This window comes from Micromesistius poutassou (assembly GCF_964030765.1).
Source record: "Micromesistius poutassou genome assembly, chromosome: 10".
In the NCBI taxonomy this organism is placed as follows: domain Eukaryota; kingdom Metazoa; phylum Chordata; class Actinopteri; order Gadiformes; family Gadidae; genus Micromesistius; species Micromesistius poutassou.
The window spans coordinates 10,148,515-10,172,233 of record NC_140280.1 but is presented as its reverse complement, the minus strand read 5'-3'; the positions used below and the strand labels follow the sequence as shown (position 1 = coordinate 10,172,233).

The 23,719-nt window shown below is 42.5% G+C and overlaps 1 protein-coding gene across 1 annotated transcript in view; it reads right to left on the bottom strand.

Annotated features, from left to right (window-relative positions):
* fstl4 (follistatin-like 4) overlaps positions 1-23,719 on the bottom strand; it is a gene marked incomplete at both ends in the record, with an annotated part of 139,274 nt that overhangs the window by 97,923 nt on the left and 17,632 nt on the right. The window contains one exon of the mRNA XM_084474204.1: positions 19,428-19,670. Coding sequence (XP_084330330.1) covers positions 19,428-19,670 — 243 coding nt within the window. The remainder of the gene's footprint in view (positions 1-19,427; positions 19,671-23,719) is intronic.

Genomic DNA, 23,719 nt, shown 5'->3' with positions numbered 1-23,719 from the left:
TCAACTCTGTCTGGCTTTTAAAATCAATGTAAAATATTTATTTAGGCCCCGTTTACACAAGGACACTTGTGGGTAAAAATGACCAAATATTTTATCGGAAGTGCCTTTCTTTTAGACGGTGACAGCGTTTTTGGGGCTTAAAAATGCAAAAATCTGAAACCACCCTCCAGAGTGGAAAACTTGTATACGCTCCGCCGTAGCGTTTCCGTCTACACTGCCAAGAAGCAAAACTCTGCTCAGATCTGCTCACATCACGTACGCGTTTACACCAGTACAGGGAAATAAACAAACATGTCGGAAGAAGGAAGATTCTACGCATGAGCTCAGACATACGCTTGTAAAGCAGAAAACGCTTGTCTAAACGCAGAATAAAAAGTGAAGACGCGACACCACTTTTGCGTCTTCTGTTCAGACCGTCATCATGTAAACGTGGCCTCAGTCTAAATCTATTACTGGGATCTAACGAATGCCACATAAATCATAAAAAATGCAAATATTTGTCCTACTGACCTATATAAAAAAAAATATGTATGTGTTAGGGAGTGAGTGAGAGAGAGAGGGACAGGGAAGAAATGGATATAGATATATGGGTACAGACAGTGAACATAACGTTTTTTCTGTTTCAAATCTCCTCCGTGATGCGGTGCTTATAGATCTGGGACACCACAGGAAGTTGCAGGAGCTCCTTTGTTAAGATTTTGTCAAAGACATCCGTTACTGTGGCAACAATCCCCAAGTTGATACGCCGCATGCTGGGGCGTTAACCATCGCCTATCCTTTCTGCTTGCATCCATACAAAATGCCAACACATAATAGTGTCATTACCTTTGCAGCAAAGCATAGATGCAGTATCTAGTAAAGTTCTAATGATAATAAGGACGATATCTTAACCTATTCATTCCAAAGAACACTGGAACTGGGCTCAGCCACCCCCTCCCAAATGCAAAGACCTTGTAAAGCCTTTAAACGTTTTAGAAAGCAGTCATGCTTTCATGACTGCTCGTCATGATTCTCAACTATGATAACCATTATTACCTTAATTAAACACAAGTCCAAACTTAATCAAACTTATAACCATGTACCAACAAGAGTTATGTATTTCATAACTGTCATGTGCACAACAATCAACAATCAATCTTTTTCACATCCAAAAACAAACCATATCAAATGAAAGCTGAGACTGAGACGCTGACGCTGAGACGATTCCAGCTGTCCAAAACTCGCTGAACTACAGGATAAAGTAACACCTTGAAATGGTGCAAAGCTTTTTTTTATATACTATTTACTAGGGGTGTAACAAAAACCGATTTGAATCGGAAAATCGATTTTGATTTAAAAGAATATTCTGAATCGAACTGAATCTAATCGTTCCATTTTAAAAATGTATCGTTCCTGAATTGTATCGTACCCCATGTATCGAGATACACATCGAATCGTCTTTTATTGGCGAGATGCACACCCCTAACAAATACACTTCTTCTCTAGTCTTTGATAAATCTTTTTGAAGGAAATGCCACATTTAAAAGTTAATTCATTTTGTGAAATGATTGTCTACTTTCAACAAGAAATCCATTGCATCATACCCTCTCGAATTGAGCCGTGCCACATCGAATCGAATCAAAATCCATCTGAATCGAATCGTTCCAGTTAAAAAATTTATCGTTCCTGAATCGTATCGTACACCATGTATCGAGATACGCATCGCATCGTCTTTTATTGGAGAGATGCACACCCCTACTATTTACTTTGGGTATTTTGGTTATTTTCTGTATAAATAAAAAAAAGGCCTAGCGATGAAGCATTTCTCTGGCTTATGTGTTTTCAAAACATTGTTTACATGTTTACATCGATTCATTCATTTGTATTTCAATATTACAGCAGTTTTTTCTTCTTGATTTTCTTTTATGTTTCTTATTCTTCACCTACAGTCTGTGATAAAGTAATAACATATTTTTATTTTATTCAACCTTTTCTCTTTATTTTGCTCTGCAATATAACAAGCACAAAAACAACATTATTGTGAAATATCTTTACATAAACATGTTCCTCCTCATTCTGTTAAGTACTTGTGAAGCAAGTGACAATGCTCTGGTTTCAAAATATGATCCCACTACTAACGTTAAGTAGATATAACTATAATAAAGATCATACTTATCAGTTGAGTGATCATTTAAATGTTTAAATTATGAACATGATTCAATCCGTTTCATGGCGGTTGTATTAAATTACACCAAACGGTGCAGATTTCAAGGATACCTCATTTGTTAATGCTTCCCAAAGTTCAGGCCCAATTCAACGATGTGCCAAATATAGCCAGACAATATAGGGAGAGTGCTGAAGATGGTAATATCCATGTGGTAGACCACCATCTACCACAGATCAACCACAGATCTCACACTTCTGATCCAATGACCGGAGACCTGACAAGATTCATGCAATCAAATCCACGGCCCCTTAATTATCCAGTCATCCACACTCAGTGATCATTCGCAGGCGCCACAGAGTGCGTGATGATGAAAGCATCAGCCGCAGTGTCGTGTTCTTCAACCAATTTCCTTCTCACACATCTCACATCTTTTTTCACATAGCTGGCGTGAGCTAGCTGTCATATGCTTAATGGGCTCCCATCCGTTCATCGAGCGGTGGTAATGTAATGGTGGGACTATAGACTGTCTTAATGATCGGCCATCACATTTCGTGTCACATTAGTGCCTATAATGAATAAGAGAAAGAAAAAGAAGAAGAAGAAGAAGGATTTTATGTGATGGTATTTTAAAAGGAATTTAAAATAGATAATTTTAACACTATTCTAGACATATTCATGTCATTTACCATATTGTTGATAATAAAGTACATTTAAAAGAATATTAATTTAATTAATAAAATAATAAAATAAAATTTGGACACAAAGAATCCCAAAGAAACCAAACACTGGTAAACTCCAAGCCACGATCCTCCACCATAGTCTCTAGCCCATGGAGAACACAAGGTTCAGCAATACAACCTATTTCTCCCATCACCTTCCTCATGTGTTTGTAGCCACCGGCCTACTAAAATACTGCTTTAACATCGAGGTTCACAGATCAACGTTGCCTCGGCCAAAAATAACAAATCAACTGTACAAACAAACTCAGTCAAAGTTTCAGATAAGAGCCACAAAAAAAAAATCTAAATCCATCTCAATTGGGTTATATTTTTCACCAAATCCCGAAATTGTTCTGACAAATGATGCACAAAACTACTAAAACTAACCCACAGCCACCCTGCCAGCCCCCCCCCCCCCCCCCCCCCACCAGCCCTCTTTTACTATCCAAGCACATATCTGCCAGGGGCATGGAGCCCTGTGTGTCTGCCAGCCAGGAGCCAGCCGCGCCAAGGTTCACACCAGCAGGGGGTCCCCTATGTCAAGGTGCTCAGCGGAGCAGAAGGCGGGGCTCTGGGCATGCCCCCCACCTGCGGAGGCTGATCAAAGGAGCCATGCTACAGGGGGTGAACGGTAGTCTCTGCAGAGGTGTCAAGATGCCAGTAGGGGCCAATTTATAGGTAGGCAGGGAGGTCTTTAGAACCATGGGATCAATCAGTTCCTCCTTTTTAGTACAGGAGAACATGATTTTTGGTTATTCCTTAAAAGTGCTGTTTATTTTGTTGAAGGTGAAATTAATTCCCTGGTTCAGCTTAAGTTAGAACACCATGAAACAATTCAGATATAACATAACAAACAAAACATATAACATTTTGACTGTACCGACATCAAAGCTCTGAAAGGAAAACTTTCAGAGTTCATCTAGACTCTGCATATCCTCCCCCCTTACTTCTACAGGTGTGTGTGTGTGTGTGTGTGTGTGTGTGTGTGTGTGTGTGTGTGTGTGTGTGTATAGCCCCTTTCACACATGCAGTCAAACCCTGTAGAATTCCAGAAGATTTCCTACACAGGGTCATGTTTGAATGGGAACACGGATCGATATTCCGTGAAATCTGCACCGGCAAATTACCTGCTCAATACCTAGTACCATTTCCATCTCCATGTGCTACCATGTGTGAAAGGGCGCAAGAGGGAAATCTTCCAGAATGTAGCCACACCTGTGAATCATGATCACAAACAGTGCCTGAAAGGTTATCTGTGTAATTTACAGGAAACTACGTGTAAAAGGTGCTCAAGTGTATGAAGATGCATACATAGGTTCCAACCCAATATGGAAAGTCCACCTCAATTGACTTTACATGTTGTTACCACCTCAATATGTCAATTCCACCCCAAATCACAGGACAAAAGACATGAGGGCCCATCCCATGTGCACGTTTGCAAGAGTCCATGCAGGATGCAGTAGTAAAGGGTCCATAGTAAGTAACAGACGGTGCAAGTCTTAACATTTTCATGTGGGGCTCAAGCCTTGATTGTAAAGGCTGATGTCTACTGACACAAAGCACTAGCCAAGGGGCTTTGTGGTGTGCCGAGGAGGGATGTGTCTGGGACTGAATGTGCTTCTCATCTTTGCTAGCTCATGATGGAGGGGATTGGAGGGAGGGGTTCTCCAGGATAGAGTACAGCTCCTAATGATGCTCCCCTCCGAGACCACCTACTGATTGTCCGTTTTGGCTCTGTCTATGTGGCTAGCTTTCCTCACAAGCATTTTTAGCCTGTTGGCATCCCCTGTGTTGATCTAACCCCCCAAAATAGGACAGCAAAGAAGAGGATACCGGCTTCTGCATACATCGTCATCTGCCTATTGCACACATTGAAGGACCTGAGGCTCCTAAGGAAGAAGAGCTTGCTCTGTCTATTCCTTTAGAGCAGTGGTTCTCAAATGGGGGTAACTATCATTTTTGATTGATTTTAAATTCTGTAGGCTAGACAATAGAAAATGGACAACTGGTTGAAATGTTAATCCGAAAATAAGGAGAAAAAAAGTGCATCCAGAAACACCAGCATGTCGTCAGTTTCAGGAGGAATATGTTTGACTGAGATTCACCTCTACATGCTCTGACCCTCCCCTGGCGTTGTGCTTCTTTTATGGGGAGAAATTAGCCTACGGTTGCATTAAGCACGGGCCATGTTTCTCAATAAATTGTGAATGTTTGCATTCTTTTAATATTCATGTTTACACTGACTCCTGACTCACTGTGAAGCATATTTGAGAGTCTAGAAAAGCACTATATAAATTCAATGATTCTTCTTCTTCAAATAGAACACACATACATTATTCTCTCCGATTTTTGTCGGTGAAGGGGATACTCAGCTGAAAAAATATCTTAGAGGGGCTACACTGGTAGAAAAAGTTTGAGAACCACTGCTTTAGAGGGCTTTGTTCGTGAGAATTCCCCGGAGCTTGTAGGTGTCCAGCAGCTCCACCACCTCCCCTCGAGAGGTGATGGTACTTAGGGCACTTGTTCCGCCGTTAGTCCACCACTAGCTCCTTACCGAAGTTGAGCTGGAGGTGAATTATATCACACCAACATACCAAGCTCTCCACATGGAGCTCTGGGTTGCTTCTCCTTGTTGTCATTTGTCGCTGCTGACAATGGAGGAGTTTTCAGAAAACTTCTGTAGGGTCACATACTCGTGGAAGTTGGAGGAGTTGAGGGGGAACAATAAATGTGACAGCACAGTCTCTTGGGGGGCGCCGGTGTTGCTCACCTGTCAGGCTAAGAATTACCCGAGTCGACTATCCCGGCGACTTGTAGTTATAAATAATATTGTTTTCATATTTAAGAAGTGTTAAAATAAGTGTGGTCTTAAATCATAACCATTGATATATTTTGTCACTACATTTAATTCTAGTTATTATAAGAGGTGCAGTAAATATCTCAAAACTTGAATAGACTACATGTCCAAAACTCAAAGAATAGGCTTACAAATTTGCAGGGCACCTTTTTTTTGTCGATACACAATTTTTTTTTCCCAATATTCTCCACCAATTCACACATGTCTATGGTCAGTTTTAAGATGTATTGAATTCAGTCTACCTGCATTGCACCAATACCAGAGCTATTTTTTTTACATGCTTTTTACTGTTGTAGGGCTAGAGGGAGACACTCCTACACATTTTAATCTTGGATCCATCAGGGACATTTTGAAACGTGAGATGAATTCCGGTTTCATTGCATTTTATTTAACTGCTGTTTAGGGCAGGGTCGTTTGTAATTAGCATATTTTGTGGAAATATTGATCAAACGATGGCTTTGGAGAGAGGAGGGCTAGTGCCCAACCACTTTGCGAGACTCATACGGGTTATAGCGTGTTCAGTTCCCCTCATCAGATCATTGTAATCCAGAGCATGAATATCTGTTGAATATCCAATATCTTTCTTCCTTAAACAAAATACTTTCAACCTACACTAACAATCAATGGATGATTATTTAAATAAACAACTAGACAGCAGCACGATGCTTCTTTACATTTCATTTTCAGTTTGATGTTGGTGTGTTCCCGGTGGGCCGTCATTAGAATGAATCTTGTTAAACGTGGTGGAACAATAGCCAGAAAACGTTGGTTATATTTTAGTTTCAACAATGATGACTATGATGATGGCCTGACACAAACCTTACCCCGCTCAGAGCCCTGAGACTAATTAGTGGACTAGACGAGGGGTCAGCCCTGCTCACCAGCACACGTGACAGGCTCCGATGTACTCTGCTGATATGCAGCACTCCCTCTGCCCCTCCTACACTTCCACTGACCACTGCTGATCAGCCCTGGTGGTGGCAGGGAGCCTCCTGACACCGGGTCGGTCTGTTTGTACAAGTCTTGTTAGGCTGTGGTCTGATCTTCCCAGGGAGGTGAGGGGAGGGCAATGGAGCTGTATGCTTCCTTAACGTTGACATGCAGCATACATACAGTCCAGGGTCTTACTCTCTTTTGTGTTACAGGTCACATACTGGGGGAGGTTCAGCAAGCTTGAAATGGTTAGAATTCAGTCTACCACATCTGAAGATCAAAGCTTTGTCTGAAATTGAACAACGGTGGGATGGATGATATCACTCGATTGCACGCGATATCCTCACTTCCGGGAAAAAAATGTCCAGGTACACAAATGTTGCTTTTCTTTAGAAAATAAAGGGGTTCACTACCCGTTAAACTATAACAAGGTAGGGCTTACCTTCATGGTAAAGGATAGTTAAGAGAAATATAGATTCGGAGAGGACAATCACAAGGAAATTGAGTAGAATACAAAGGGGGACCAGGAAATGGAAGAGTGAAAAGTGGAATCATAAGAGGATGGGAAATGATAGAGTTGGAGCGAGATGGGAACCAGCCAATTTCAACAGAGTGGCCCCTCTCTGAAATATATAGCACTGAAGAGTGCATCGTGAGTAGAACATTGACAGAAATACAATTAAATGAAGAAAGATGAGTGAAGGGGTACCATAATAATGTTTTCTGTTTGCAGATTGTCTTATTTTGCTATATGAGGGACTACATCAGAACCTCGATCTTGTACAAAGTTGATCTCAAATCTGTGCATCAAACTTTACAAATTGAGACTCTGCATGGAGAATTCAGCAGATTCATCCTTGGTGTCAAAAGAAAAACACCAAATAACGTATCATAGCAGAATTAGGACGATATACGACTATTATTAAAATACCAAAGACGGCATTCAAATTCTGTAACCACCTGAAAAAGAGTGACGGCATCATTCATAACAATGCCCTTATATTTCCCTCACAAAGAGAGAGAAAGACAGACAGACAGGGACAGAGACAGAATAAGTGGGCTCCTCGGTCGCAGAGATAGAAGAATTAGACATATAAGCTCAGGGGGTGGTGTGTGTGTGTGTGTGTGTGTGTGTGTGTGTGTGTGTGTGTGTGTGTGTGTGTGTGTGTGTGTGTGTGTGTGTGTGTGTGTGTGTGTGTGTGTGTGTGTGTGCACATACTATGAATGTTTTGGGGCTGATATTCCCTTCTAAGCACGCGGCTATCAGCTCAAAAGCAATTACAAAAGGCGAGAAGTGTTTGCCTCCTATGAAGTGAACTGCCACTCAGGATTTCAATTACCGTTCTTTCTCAGCAGGTAAATCATGGCTTACACAAAGAAAATGGGACAGGTATTGGAAATAATAACTTCATAAGTCTGCCACAGATAAGGCAACACACCGGCTCAGAACACAATGAGCACAATTTCTTCCGAGATAACAGGGTTAAATATGTATTCATGCACATTATATAATCTATCGATCGATAGAAATACGTATATTGTCACCTGAACCCGGTATTGTGCATTCATAGGGATACAATCACAATCACAAGAGCTCCGCAGATGATAGTTGTGTTATTTCAAATGTCAGTGAACCCCATTTCAGCTTGAATGCAAACACTGTGGTGTTATACTATAAGTAGCCAGGGAAGCTTAAACCCTTCTCGGACCCGAGAATAAACATCCGCCGCTGCCTTGACAGAGATCCACACTACCACACGCACCATGCTGCCTGTACAATATGAACTGGGTGGGTCCTCTAAGATAGGCACAATTTTGTGCTATGTTGTTCTCCAATTATTAAGGAATAAATTAACCCCCCTTCCCCAAACACTCACACACATCTTTTCAACTGACCACCCATGTCGATAGTTATGTTAATTGAAGATCAGGTATCACATTTGCTATGTGATTCGGGTAAACGGGCCACACTACGCCATATAATATGCCAATTCTGCTTGTGTTGTGGTGATACACATGAACAGACACAGCCCAGCATTAATGTTGTACAGAAATAGGAGTATGGACCAATGAACTGGAGAGTGACCGCTGGCTGTGGGCGGGTGCAGACATCCAATTTCTACTAGCTTTTGTACAACATCAATTATTCACTATTAGGCTGCTATCTATTTTCTTAGATGTCTTCTTTTTTTTGGCTTGGGGCTGCCAATACTGATACTTTCAAGTGTAAACAACAACAGCAATAGTGACAAACCAAAGACATCATTGGGTCTAAATGGATGGGTGCATATCATTAACTCTTGTGGGTATCCTGCTTGTGACTGAGGAGGAGAAGCAGAAAAACAGGAGAAGAGGAACCATTAACAGCATGATGGACACCTGTACCTACTGACATCTGTTATGGCTGACGCTCCCTTAGTCTGGCTTGCGTTCTTTCCAGCAGCAACCTACTCCAGAGAAGGCCTACAGGAAACCTCTGCTCAGGTACTCACCAGAGTTTACATGAACAGAAGTCATATATAGCAAGTATGCAGTATACATTTTATGTTTTGTCTATATATATAAATACAAGGCCTTGTACCTCTTTTGTGATAAAACTTAGTCAACCGTTGCGATATCCCCAAACCGTGTGTCTGTGAGCCATAAAAATGGGTTTACTAGGTCCAGCAAACACCAAATAAACATAGTGCGCTGGGTTATAGACATCTGCTGATGCTGTTCCATGACGCTGCATACCATTAGCCATTAAATCACCCATTCATGTCAGCGTATAAGCAGAGAAATCTTGTCAAATGGCGAAAAGAGGCAGTTCCGGCCCATTTCAAGTAAACAGCCTTGAAAGGAGTCTCGTGAATCCCGGCCTCACTGTTTTGGCAGCACGTCGACCCTGGGTTCCCATATTCACATCTTCACACGGAACATCAAAGCCAATTATCGGGTTTTAAAGAGCTTGTTTACAAGGAAGGTGGACCCCTCCACCGCGCACCGCACATCTAAGAGAAGTTAATAGAACACAGCAGCAACACCTTTATTTAATATACTGTGGAGGAGAAACGAGCAAAAGGTTTTGTAGCGCAGATTAACATTGATTTTATGTTCTGTTATACTGTAGAGAGTCCATATTGACAGCACATTTATGCGTGTAAACATCCGGGTGGGATTCTTTTGTACACCAGATGACATTCTTTTGAGAACTCTTGAATTGGAGGGAACCTCAACACAGGTGACAAGTGAATGAGTTGTGCCGCCATTGGATGTTTAGGCAAAGTATCCAGAGCTGTGTAAGTAAATTGTAAGGCTTGTTCATTGCCTTCTGAAAAGACTATAAAAATATATAATCTGACAGCTTGCATTACAGAGGACAATGGAGCAACTATTTATCAGTTCACGCACATGCACGCGAGAGTGAGAGAGGGAGATATTTTGAGGAAAAAAAGAGCACCACTTTTCTTTTTAACTGTCAGCTGTCTATCAGTGGATTGTCACCTGTTTCAACAAATACCTCCTGGGTGACTCTCTGCCTGTGATCTCCCTCCACCCTACACTCAAAAACCATTTCCTTGAAGTTCCACTGTATTACACTCTGAACTAGGCTGGCCGTGACTGACTCCCCAAGTAGTGTATAGCGTTGGAGATTTCTAATGGACCCTTATCCTCTGTACTATAGGCTGCAGGCTGCAGAGCAACTTGCTGATTATGCACCGGTATTCAACAAGGGCTAAAGGAAGAGAGAGCTATTCAAGGTGGGATCGGTTCAGGGTAATTAGGAGCTGTCAACCTGGCTGAGCTCAGAAGGGATTGAGTGTTTTGAAAGTAATTAAATTTGATTAACCGCAATTGGCGAGACAACTTCACACAGACGTTGTTTTGTGTGTAGTATTTCTTTGCATCACTTTGCCTGCGTGTGATGCTACTAAGTCATTATACTTTCTTATTTTAATTTAGTCTGTTATTTGTTATTTAGTCTTTATCTCTCCGTCAATTGAACACAGAAAGCAGGAATGGTTAGAGAAGCTTGAAAGTGTCGCTCAAATCCCCGTCCGTGCCTTATTGGAACTCACAGTGAGTGAAGATATGTCTGGAGAGGGTGAGAAAGATAAATAGATAAATAGATTGGATAGAGATGGATCTGTCTGGCTAGACAGAAGGATATCCTTGAGCGGCTTTGGCAGGGTCACCCAATAAACTATGTGATTCATTACTGGATTGCTATTTAAATTATTGCTTTTGGAAATGTTTACAACACCTCTCCGTAAACTCCCTGCTTCTATTTTGGACTCTGCATCATAAAGTCATATACAAGCTACTTTTAAAATGTGGCTGGCCCAGGAACATTAAACGCCCTGCGTAATCTTCCCTGCTACGCTATTAGACTGATTAGAGGGTGGAAGACTGAAGGAGTGCGGAGATGTGTCTCTACTCTCACTCCTCAACTGCCAACAGCCTTTAAAGAGTGGCGTTTTGGCAACACAAAATAGATGAAATACAGTAAATAAAAACCCACAGACTCAAAGACATGGACTGCTCCCAAATAAACACCACCTGTTAATGCAACAAGAGGGAACACAGTGCCAGCAGCGCATCCACTAAAAGGCTTTTGACAAACACAACATCAGGGACTTGTTAATTACCTCCACAACAAGAGAGAGAGAGAGAGAGAGAGAGAGAGAGAGAGAGAGAGAGAGAGAGAGAGAGAGAGAGAGAGAGAGAGAGAGAGAGAGAGAGAGAGAGAGAGAGAGAGAGAGAGATTGAATCATATAGTCGCAGGTGGGTGTGTGGCATTTTTGCTGGCTGCTTAAATAAAAATGGCATGTATGTAATTTATGTCATTTTAGCAACCAACCAATTAATCAATGTAATTTAAAAACATCACAGCATAATATAACACCCATCCACACCATCCTGTGTATTTGAATTATTGTTTGTTTTCCCTGAAGCCTGCATGTCTCCATAATCATGATTGTAAGTACAGATATATGTAAAATAATAAAATGAACTGTGGATATGGATAAATGAAACATGATTATTATAATTTATCTGTAAAGCGATTCATAAATGACTCAGTACATTTAACTCCTATATATGTTCAGAGACGAAAAACATCTTATCCATTTCATCATCTAGTGTTCATGGAAGGCAGCGGCCAGAAGCTCTTATCAGGGCATCTATTTCAAAACACCAACGCTTTCTCTAACACAGGCCTCTATTGGACGGGAGGGGGGGGATGGTCAGGCTTAATGAGGCAGAGCACAGTCTACCTAGAGAGAGAGAGAGAGAGAGAGAGAGAGAGAGAGAGAGAGAGAGAGAGAGAGAGAGAGAGAGAGAGAGAGAGAGAGAGAGAGAGAGAGAGAGAGAGAGAGAGAGAGACTTGAAACAGAGAGCAGAAGGATGACGAAGGTTAAGACTGCTCGTTAATAAGCACCGCACTGTAACACATAAGTCAGGGGAGGCCTGCAGGGTATTTGTTCTATGTATGTGTGTGTTTTTGTGTGTGTATGTTCTTTATTTGTTCCTGTCACGCATGACAGCACAGCCCAGCCAGAATCCCGATTAACCTAACACAAAGTTGGAAGGCAGCGTTTGCGCTAATGTTTTTGTATGTGACCTGCACAACTTTATGACTCCACCGGCCCACTTTTGGCAAATTGGGTGCATTTATAAAAAGTGTCATTTTGACTTTGCTGAATGATGTGGCCTTAATGGGTCGTGGCCGAACGAATGGGGTCCTTTAACACAAGCAGAACGACGCATGGGGGCCATTCTCGCCGACCACAATGCCTCTGCATGGTAAAAAGGTTAGTATTTCTTTGGTAAACAAGGCAACACAAAGTGCAGTAAAAGAATATGACTAATCTTTGAGGTCAGCCCCCAAAAGAAAGGAAGTGCCCCAGTCCTTCAACGGACGGTTCGCAGAGGAAGCTAGAGTGTCGACACTAAGCATAGGCAGGAGGAGGCTATCAGCCCGGGAGAGAGGGACATCCAGGCACATTAAAGAAGAGTGAGAGAGGGACATAAGGGTGGAGAAACCAGATAATGCAATAGAGGACCTCTATATTATATATATATATATAAAGAGATATAGATACACGTGCCATTGTCGGTCAGCCTAACAGGCCCACGGGCGTCTGCAGCATGCTGCAGAGTTTATCTCCCTTATGAGAGTCAATGTGTTTTGTGTGGCCAAGCTAATGGTCTCCGCCATGGCCCGGGCCAGAGGGGTTAGCAAGCAACAAGACATATGATGGGAGGCAGAGAGGTGCCCAGAGGCTTCTAGGAGGGCGGTGGCGGTGTAGGGGGGAACGGAGGGATTGGATGGGCTGGGGTGAAGGGCTGTATGAGAGACGCTGGGGTGGATTATGCTGCAACTGGAACAGGGCAGTTGAGACCAAACGGGACAAAGCCTTGTAAATCAAAAGATGGATGGCCAGCAGGAGAAATGGAGAAATGGATAGAAGGACACATGATGGATGTAAAGCACAGATGAATGTGGCTTGGAGGAGAGGATGGGTATATTGCATGGACAGATTTGTGTGTGTGGGGATCCATACATTTTCATGCAGGGTTTGCACATTTTTCACATCTTTTACCAGAGGTTTCTAAATCAGGTTGACATTGACTGTAGGTAAGACAGTACAGTGATTGATGAATGAATGGATGGATTGCCAAATAATTGAAAAGGCAAATGTATACATTGAAAAGCATGATGGCACCAGTGGAAGAGCCTTGTTGAAACATGTTTACCATCTGCCTGGAGCTGAAACATCAGTGACCCCCTGTTGTGCTCCTCACAGGCAACAGAAAACAGTTGCCTGTTTATCATGCTAATATTTAGTGGTTTGCATGCTGAGGAGGAAGAAGAAGCAGCTTTTATGTAATTCACATTTACACTTTCACATTGTTTCAAATGAGTGTGTTCTAATCAAAGCCAGTGTCAAAATTGCACTGACAGCATTTTGATGGAAAAACTTTAGTTTAATTATGTCGACAAGTTGCAAAGAGAGTACAGTACATAATCATCTGCCTGCTACAATGATTACTGATGATGTTCTATGCTGTGAACCTGTTGGCACTGAAGCAATAATGCAGTGAATGCTTTCAGTGTGCCTTCAGTGGGAAATTAACACATCTTCCACAAAAGACATACTCAAGGATGTGTGTTCCACTCTATTGAATATGAAAATAGATTATTCAAAGGTTGATCAAATATATACCCCCTCCCCCCCTCCCCCATACATTAATAAATTTAACTGCAAAGTCTTCTATGCCATTGTTTGCACTCTCCAGATTAGCTGTGGAGTCCGGCCGCTCCAGTGTTTATGCTAAGAGGCAGTTGACAGAGGAGAACAATAAGCCCCAGCCAGACTTGTATTCAGCCTTTATTTCTTCACGCAATTATCTCTGGTTCCCGTCACAAACAGGAAGATCCAAGGCCGACAGCTTAGTCTGCTTTAATGCGATCATGTCGAGCGCAGACACACGTCTCCCTCCGGCTGCTTTCCAGAAAGTGCTTGGGTGCTTATTCGAGTGGTTAAATCCCCCCCCCCCCCCCGCGCTGCCCTCGGAAAACACACAAGCAAACACATTCGCAGGCGGCACGCGCACAATATGAAGGGATAAGATAGCCCTGGGGGTTTGGTGTGAGAGGTATGACACCTTTTACACTGATAAAGAAACAGGCTGGGCTAATGGTTGAAAACTGGGTCTGGGAATGACCACTTCAGGGAATAAAGGAATCTCGGTACATCTCAAATCAACAATGCCAAGTCTGAGTAGTACCTGATGATCACTATTTAAATAAAGCCAATAAAAATCCTTATCCACCGGTAACGAGAAGCTCCATCTGCTGTCACTTGATCTGAAAAAACAATGCTTGTCGTTTCAATGAGCATGTGGTGTGCTGCAGTTCATTCTTGCTTGATTCCAAGGTTTCTAGCTTGTGTGGCAAATCATATCAGCAAAGACATCAACCCCTCGATTGCACACATCTGCTTGAACTTCCCATTGCCACCTGCATCACATAAGCCACATTTCCTTCAAGTTGGCTGCAGACTTTATTGGTTCAGCCCCTACATATCTCTTCAACCTCCTCCTGAACACCTGTGTTCCGCCACTATTTTAAAGGGATGAGTGCACCACATACCTTAGTAACTATAGATTATTCTCTGATTAATCAGTACTGGCTTGGATCCTGGGAAGGTTTGTAAGGGAACAGCTGAAGGACTTTTTAATGCCATTTATCCAAATATCAGCTTTCAGAAACTAACATTCATGAGAGTTATTGTAGCAATGAACATTGTCAATTGTATCACAAAACAAATTTATTGGCTTTATTGATCTGGCCAATGCATTTGACATTGTGGACCATGGTGTTCTGAAACAGAGGCTGACTAGCATAAGAATATCTGACCATATTACAGAATGGTCGTATGTTCAAGTTAACTAAGCATATCTAAAGGAGCACCCCAGGGCTTCATAGTGGGTCCACTTCAGTCTCATTTGTCAGGCAAAGGTGGTTTTAAAACCTCATAGGACTAACATAATGTTATTCTGAGATACTAGGAAAAAGCCTAAGAAGGTTTTGTTACCCCTTAAGGAAATAAGTTGTAGTTGTAGTTACATCTGGTTTCTTTCCTTATTTAAAACCCTTCAGGGTTTAGTTTCAGTCCATCCAGTTCTCATTTTCTTTCGAGGTCAGAAGAATGCTGAGATCTGGATCTTTATTATGTTGGTATTGTATGTGAACGTATCAACTCAATGTCTACAGTACACGCTGCTTAGTGTGTTTTAATAGGTGCCATTAAAAAGGTCCCCCCTCTTCATAACCCTGTATGCCAAGCTTGTTTGATCTAAAGGAGGCCCTTGGTGGAAAGGTTGTTTATTTATGAATGCATTATGCATTATGAACTCCCTTCACACATCTGCTCACTTAAGGCTATATCATACCATCCACATCCGCGTATACCCAGAACTATACAAAACATATTGGAAGGAATATAAAGGCACTCTTCTGCTTCTCTTTGACTTTTATGGCGGTTGGAAAACAAAGTTATGGCACATTGCCGCCCCAACTGGAATGAATGAGTGTGGATTGGGAAATGCTCCTGCGTGGAACGCGAGGCCCACGCGGATCCTCAATTGTAGTGTGAAAGGAAGCAGGGGTGCGTCCTGGTGACCAGTACACATCCACAGCGGTCCACGGAGGTGGAACGTGGAGAGTATGTCCGAGCCTTTATAGCACTGCACTGTTACTGCACCGACCGATCACTACCAGTTGGCTAGCGAGATATTAAAAAATAAACAATTACATAACTACTGTATTGTTTACATTTCATCACTGGAATGCAATAAACATAATTGATTCTGAAATTGTTTTTAAATTGAGTCACGTGGTAAGAGCAGAGAGGTAGCAATTATTTACTTCAGAGGCTGGAGCAAATTAATGTTGGAGATATCGAAAAGTAATGACTTGGAACAAGTGTGCATGCCCTCCTGAATGATTTAAGGTTACTGCTATGAAGTCTGTATTATTTGTTGTTGTTATTAATGATTGTATTTTAGTGCTCTTTATATTTAGGGATACAAATGTGCCAGTTTGTTTTGGAATTTAGATTAAATTAAGGTTGATCATGTAAATATCAAAGTATATTAATGATGCAGTGATGACGCAGTATGGTGGCGTCACATTTCGGTATGGTTCGGTACAGTTGATACATTGCCTTATAAATGCCCATTGTGTTTGTTTTTTTCAATTGAACATTTATTATTCTGACAGTCCGGCTAACAGGATAGCTTGGCTTCCAGCAGCACATGTAAACAAAACCGTGACTTTTAAGCTACGATCTAAGTGAAATGTTACACATTGCAAATTAAACTACACAAATTAAACTTGTCTACATAAACTACACATTAAACTACGCAAATTGACAACTTTTAGTCTTTGGGTTGCTCTCTGTACCTCTAGATGTCCAACTGTCTGTACTTAGCACAGGAGAGGGCTTTTCTGACGTCATGCCCATGTGTTGTTTTGTTTTGTTGTATAAGGCAGGTGTAGTTGTCAAAATGTTAGTAATAGTGTATCCAGAGTCAAGAACTTCTCAACCACATTGTTGCCTGAAGGCTGCGGGAAGTAGTGGTTGCCGTTATAATGTGTTTTCCTATTCACGCCTATTGTCTAGTCCACCTGTTCACTTGAATTGCGCTTGGACACCACGGACGGACAACTCCAGAGAATTCCAACGGAGAAAACGCCATGGCAATTTCAAGTGTGGCCCAGCCCCACCAGACGTAATGTGTCATGATTGGCTACGCCTCCCAATCAATATGCACTGGGTGCAATCTTGGCTGGGCCAAAGGATTGTGGGAAGGCTCGAGTGGGCTTGCTCCTCCGTTAAAGGGGCAGGACAAAAACGTGACTTCCGTTTATTTCATGCAAATGAATGCGTAGCGCGGTGAGCGTTCAGCCGTGTGATTGAACCTGGCGGACCATTCGGACTCTTGTTGAATTTCATTTCCCGCTTTTAAACGCCTCCTTCGTCAATGCTTTAAAACCCACAAGCAGAAGCTAGGGAGGGAGCGGGGTGATGCCACACGCTGCCCATCGAGAGGCACGGCGTCTGGTGGAGGGCCGGGAGAGAGAGGGGCCGTGCCCCTGACCTCATGGCCTCGGGTCTCGCTTTCAGAGTGGATGTTGTGAGCCATAGCTGATTGTGTGTGTTTTAAACTCGCCACGCTCCAACTGGCGTCCGACTGCATAACAAGTGAACCGGCCTCGACCGCACAGAATCTGTGAGCGTCACTTAACTTTATGTGGATATTTTCCCCTTGTTAACTCTGGTATATACGCCATTGGTTTATGTCTATACATGTTTTTTGTATCATTTATTTTAATCTGTTTTATGCTACAATAACCAATTAATGTGTTGTTTGGTTAGCAGAGCATACCGGTCCGTGCAGTGCGGGCCCTATGCCGTACCACTCCAAATGAATACATGACTGTTAAGCCCCTCATATTAATCTAAAAAGTAATTCCTATGAGCGTAAAATATGGATTGTAGAATAGACCTAGATTTGTCTTGTGATTTGTCCTCTGATTGTAAAACAAATGTGCAGTGATTTATTAACTAGTTAAGCAGTGACTCAATGAATATGATATACACACAGACACAGTAAGTGTCTGTGTGTATATGTGTACAGTATGTACTGTGTGTGTGTGTGTGTGTGTGTGTGTGTGTGTGTGTGTGTGTGTGTGTGTGTGTGTGTGTGTGTGTGTCTCGCACAAACAGGGCAGTACAGAAGACGTTAGTGAAGCTGTGCACTCAGAAAAGTATATTTTGGGAGTAGAAGAAAAATTCCCACAGAAGCAATATTTCTGTGTAGTTTGTGTAGTGTGCAGCCTAAATTTCACCAGCAATACGCACTCTGTGTCTCAAGACATGATGAAGTGATTGTTCTGTACCTTGATTCATACAGCTTTCCGTCTGTGGCCAGGCTGTGAATTCCAAAATGAGTGTTGGAATCAGGTATGGAGTTGAATGATTTCTGATGTGGAGCTCATGATCCCAGGACCCCAGGTGGTGTATTCCAACCACTGCTATGAATGGACCGCAAAAGCTATGGGTAAAGATCAACATGCCTCACAGAACAGAGGAGTGTGGCCCACGTTCAGCTCTTCTTAGGAACATGTAGGCAGACACAGTGTCTGGTTCAAGTGGAAGTAACACCTGCTCAACACTATGTGGATGTTTATATTGAGGATATATACATTAAGTATACACAATTATTTTCCTTGTATAACAGGTACGCACACACAGGTGTGTTCTGCTGCTGTCAGAAAACAGAATATAATTGTAATAAAGTTAGGGTTAGGTTAAGCCTTCTGTTTTATCCTCTCAACCTTTTAATCTAATTAATAAATGTGATGATGAGCAGGATGAGAAATGAATGGGTGTTAATTTATGAAAATGTATTATATAACACGTTTGGCTCTATTTTCAAATTGTTTATTTTCATTAATTTTTTGACATAAAAAGAGATAAGATCCTTTGCATATACTTCAGCGTGACAGGTTGTTATGAATCATAATGAAACTTACACCACAGCCACCATTCTGATGAATCTTTATTGAAAGTTGTACAAATTCCAATACAAACATTTAGTTTGCCAGTGGAAAGGACTGACTTGGTGCTTTTCCTGGCAGGTGATAATTACTACGTGAGTTTAAACTGACTTGTGAACACAAACAGTGCATGCATGTGAATATTGTGTGTGCACCCGTTTTGCCGGTGTCAGCGCCTAACTTCTGTTGCCAAGAAAAGTGCCATAACTGATATTCAACCTCAGCATTATTCCATCTCCCGGTATGAATATGACTTTCTGGGAGAAAACAATGACTGATTTGGATTTGTTGACTTTATTAGTAGGGACTTTGGTATTGAGGTGGATGAGGTGAATCCCTTTTACTGCTGTGTTTACTTCAGTTCGAGACATATATGTATATATATATATATATATATATATATATATATATATATATATATATAAAATAAATACCAAATAATTGTTACTGTTTACATTTTTGCAGCGAATGCACTATACTATAGCATCAATGCAGAACTATAGCTCCTAGCTTAACAAAGCTTCTACAGCTAATGGACCCACAGAAGTAAAGCTTTCTGTAATGCTGTGTGTGTGTGTTTGTGCGTGCGTGCACACGCGCGGGCATCGACACACGCAGACGCCATACACATTCAAAGAACCCAAAAGGGCCTCGTACCTTTGAAGAAGCAGTCCTTGCTGTGCACCACGTAGATGCGTCTCTTCTCCAGACAGGCGGTGCGGTACACCTCGCAGTGGTTCTCGTAGAAGCGGCCGTCGGAGCCGCACACCGGCACGAAGGAGGGCCGGCACTTCTCCTGGCACACGCACTCGGCGCGGCCCGTCTCCGCCAGCACCAGGCACTGCCGGCCCCTGCCGCAGTAGGTCCTCCGGCAGAGACCCCCGTCCGGGTCCGAGAGAGCTGTGGGGTTCAGAAAAGGGGAGACCGAGGTCAGCAGGACGGCCAGGGAGGTCTGTTGTGTTGGCCGAACAGCCTTGGTTCTTCAGTGTACCAGGTCGTGGTTAGGCGGCCTCGAATATCATTTCTTGTAAACACAGATACAAATAACAATAACAACAGTTTCTCGGGATGCATTTGATTGTTCATACGTGGTTCTTTCTGTTTAGTGTTTTAGTCTAAACAGGTGAGTCCCTGATCCCATGGGGACAAAGTAGCATCAGGAGCAAGTCAGAGCACATTCAACAGCTGCTGGCAGTGGTCCAACGCCGGTTGCCTGGGGAAACCTGGGTAGCTGGCGAGTTCGTCATTGTCACCAGCCAATGATCTCCATACAAGCCGCGGTGCGGCGAACGCTCCACACTCAAATAGCCATCAAAGTCTCTCATCAACCTCAGCGCTAGCCAGAGACACGTTGAGCATCACAGAAAAGAACAATTAGCACACGACTAGAAGTCGTGTTACAGCAACAGAAGGGAATACTTTGCTTCCTGCAGCCCTTGTTACCAGCCGGTGTTAATTAGGAGAAGATCTTCACGTTAAAAAATGAGCCCAACAACTCAGTTGTTCAAGTCAGGTGTTCTAATTATCACGTTGCAGTATAGAACTGAACACCCATGGTTTACACCCCCTCACATGTGCAAAGACACACGCACGGACACACACACACATGCACTCAATCAAAGGCATGCAAACACATACAAATAAACACGCACAGACACACACACATCCTGATCAATAGGGATTAAAGAGTGAAAGGTCACACCTTCCTCCTAATACGGTGTATAACTGTGTCTTGATGAACTTGATAAACGTGTGTATGCAGCTACAACACTGTGTTAAAGGTGAGATACGAGGCGATGGAACAAGGTCACAAGTGAATCACAGTTGAATAGGAAACAATGAGGTGGAAAACTTCTGGCAAATTGACGCTTGAAGTTAAAGCTCTGAAAAAAACATGGTGCTCAAAATGTCTCCTTTAATGTTTAATCAATATAACCAAATATAATCTCTACTGCTAAAGATAGGCTCCTGTATATATTTTCCATCAGAGATTGGCTTCCCGCCTTTAGCAATGCGCTGCGTGAACTTTATAGCTACCTTCTGTAATTTTATTTTTTGACAGCACAGTGTTCTTAACCCACTGATGAGCTTCTCATACTTGGCCACTGTCTTCTTGATTGATTGATTGAAGTCCATCTTTGAAATTATTTCTGTGTCTTGTTTCAAAATTAAGTCCACTTGAAGTTCGACAGACCACATTTTCAAAGCAATTTAACTTGGGCACACAGGTTTGTCCTTTCGTTAAATAAATCAATATTAGTTTGTCAAGGCGGCTGAAACATGCGACTATTAGACAACATACCTTTTATTTTTAGCTACTGCCATTGTCAACTTGGACGTAATACAACGTATTTAGCAAGCTAGGTAGCCTAATGGTATCAGCTCCCTCACGTCTGCTGGTAAACGGAAGGGGTGACGGCGGAAGACAGTAAAATGGTGAGTAAGTGCTGTTAAACAAAATTGTGTATTGAGACTTGTTAATTATTTCAGATAGATTTTCAGATATTTTCATTATTCCAAAACAAATTATTACTTTGTTAGCCAAAAAAACATTATCCAGAATTGTAGTGACTCAATTATAATGAGTGTACGCGTGAGTAAATGGCCTCACGTGCCGGTTGTAACATGCCTTATGATGCCGACCCCTAAGTAACCAACTGTGATGATCATGAACAGACATAGGAAAGAGGGAAAACTTCTGTTCTGTTTTTTCACCGCCGCTCATTGGAGAACATTCCACAAATTTGTGAAAAAAATTGAATTCAACGTTATCGGTATAATTGACAGTTATGTGTGTATAAATGGCCAATGTTATTATTAAAATGCATTGATTTTGATCGTACGAGGATCCTGAGAAAAGGTTCTGTGTAATAAGACCAAAGCCAGAGGGTTCATCAGAAGAAGAAATAATCCTTTGTCTAGACATTTATAATCAAACTGCCGAAAAGGGAAATTGAATTTGTGTAGTATAATCACATCTCAAATGCCAGTTTATTGAATTATACAGTAATGCTCTGTTGTCGAGGACAAGTCCTTTGATTACATAAACAAGATTCATGGACGCATGAGGTGTCCTGGCTTTCAAAAGTAGAATGTGCACACACAAACACACCTTGTAAAATAGGTACTTTTTTTATACAAGGTACCTTGCAAAATCTGCTCACCGATACAAACACAAAAATACAATGGGGTGGGGCGGGTGTAGCAGGGCTAACCCTCCTGGGGTAGGGCAGGGCTAACCCTCCTGGGGTAGGGCAGGGTTAACCCTCCTGGGGTAGGGCAGGGCTAACCCTCCTGGGGTAGAGCAGGGCTAACCCTCCTGGGGGTGTAGCAGGGCTAACCCTCCTGGGGGTGTAGCAGGGCTAACCCTCCTGGGGTAGGGCAGGGCTAACCCTCCTGGGGTGAGGCAGGGTGTGGCAGGGCAGGGTCTGACGCTGAGACGAGCTCAGCTCCTTTACATCCAGCTCCACTAATTGTTCTGCATGTCTTCCAAAGTATCTGTGGGAAATGCAAAGTGCCGCGGCTCCCCTGTGACCTTGTTGTTGGTGTGAAGGTCGAGGCGATTACCAGATCGTTTGTGTTCTCCCAGAGCGGGAGATTAAACGCTTAGGAGCAGCGTCCGGCAGTGCCGCTCCCACCGGGGCCTGTTGTTCTGCTCCTCAGCTCGGCCCCTTTTACCTCTCTACCGCGCTCTCTCTCTCCCTCTGCCTCTCTGCTTCCCTCTGTACCTCTCTCTCTCCCTCTCTCTGTACCTATCTCTCTCCCTCCCCCCCCTCTCTCTCTCTCTCTCTCTCTCTCACACTCTCTGTGCCTCTCTCTCTCTCTCTCTCTCTCTCTCTCTCTCTCTCTCTCTCTCTCTCCCCCTCTCTCTCCCTCTCTCTCTCTCTTTCTCTCTCTCTGGTCTCACAAAAAGGAACAGAATAAGTCAGCGAGAACAATATGAAAAATAAGTTAAAAAGGACTATAAAAGCTATTATTCACTCCACGCTAGTTGACATTTTGGCTGCGACCTGTTATGCATCCTTTCTCCTGGGACTAAGCCCCACTCTCTCTCCTCTCACTGTGTTGGCTGCTGTCTTTTGCTGTGCCTTTACACAGGAGAAGTGCTTCTTGATAATCCTCTCTTCTCTAAGCTGTGGAAGAATGCTTTCCAAACAGCTCCTTACAAGTTCACACGCACTGCAGCACTGAGACAACGGACAGCCGGGCAGCCAGCGGGCATCCGGTCCTTACAAACGGCATCCCTTCCGCTTCCTCCTCTCTGCCTCTCCCACCGCGTTTTCTCTCTCTCCCTCTGTGTTCTTGGGCCCTCTTCTTTTCTTTCTCTTTTCATTGTAGTTTGCATTCATCAATCTCCAACTTTTCTTTGTCTGAATTTCTCTGTCTGGTTCTCTCGGTTACTGTGGGAAGGGATTATGGGATAGCGGGTTTGATTGTTTACAAATAAGAATTAAATACCATTTGAAATTTAAATTCAATGGTTTTACAACATCAAAACCACACCCTTTCTTGCTTTTGTGCTTTGTTTAGCAAAAAGCCCAAATTTGGTTTTAATTAAATCAGAACAATTAAACATTTCTTTCAAGTTTTTGTTTTTGTTTTGTATTCCTTGGGGATTTATGCCCCTTACAGGGTTGGTTCTTTGTTGTAAGGAAGCCAGCCGACTGGCATTGTTGTCCCATGGATTAATGAACACACATGAACACTCGCACATCCCCCATAAACACTCTCTCAACACAGAGGCCAGTGTATCCTGTATTTGGTTACCAAAATATGCCACCGAATATTCATTCCTCGAGCTATCTCAAGCTGGATTAATCCCTTAAGCATTTAAGGCAATCAAAACAGAAGAACTTTGTGGTACTTTGATACACTCTACTCTGAGTTCCAAGAGCTTAACCCTAAGGGCACACTGAGGCCCCAGCCAAAACAGAACCTCAGAATGCTAG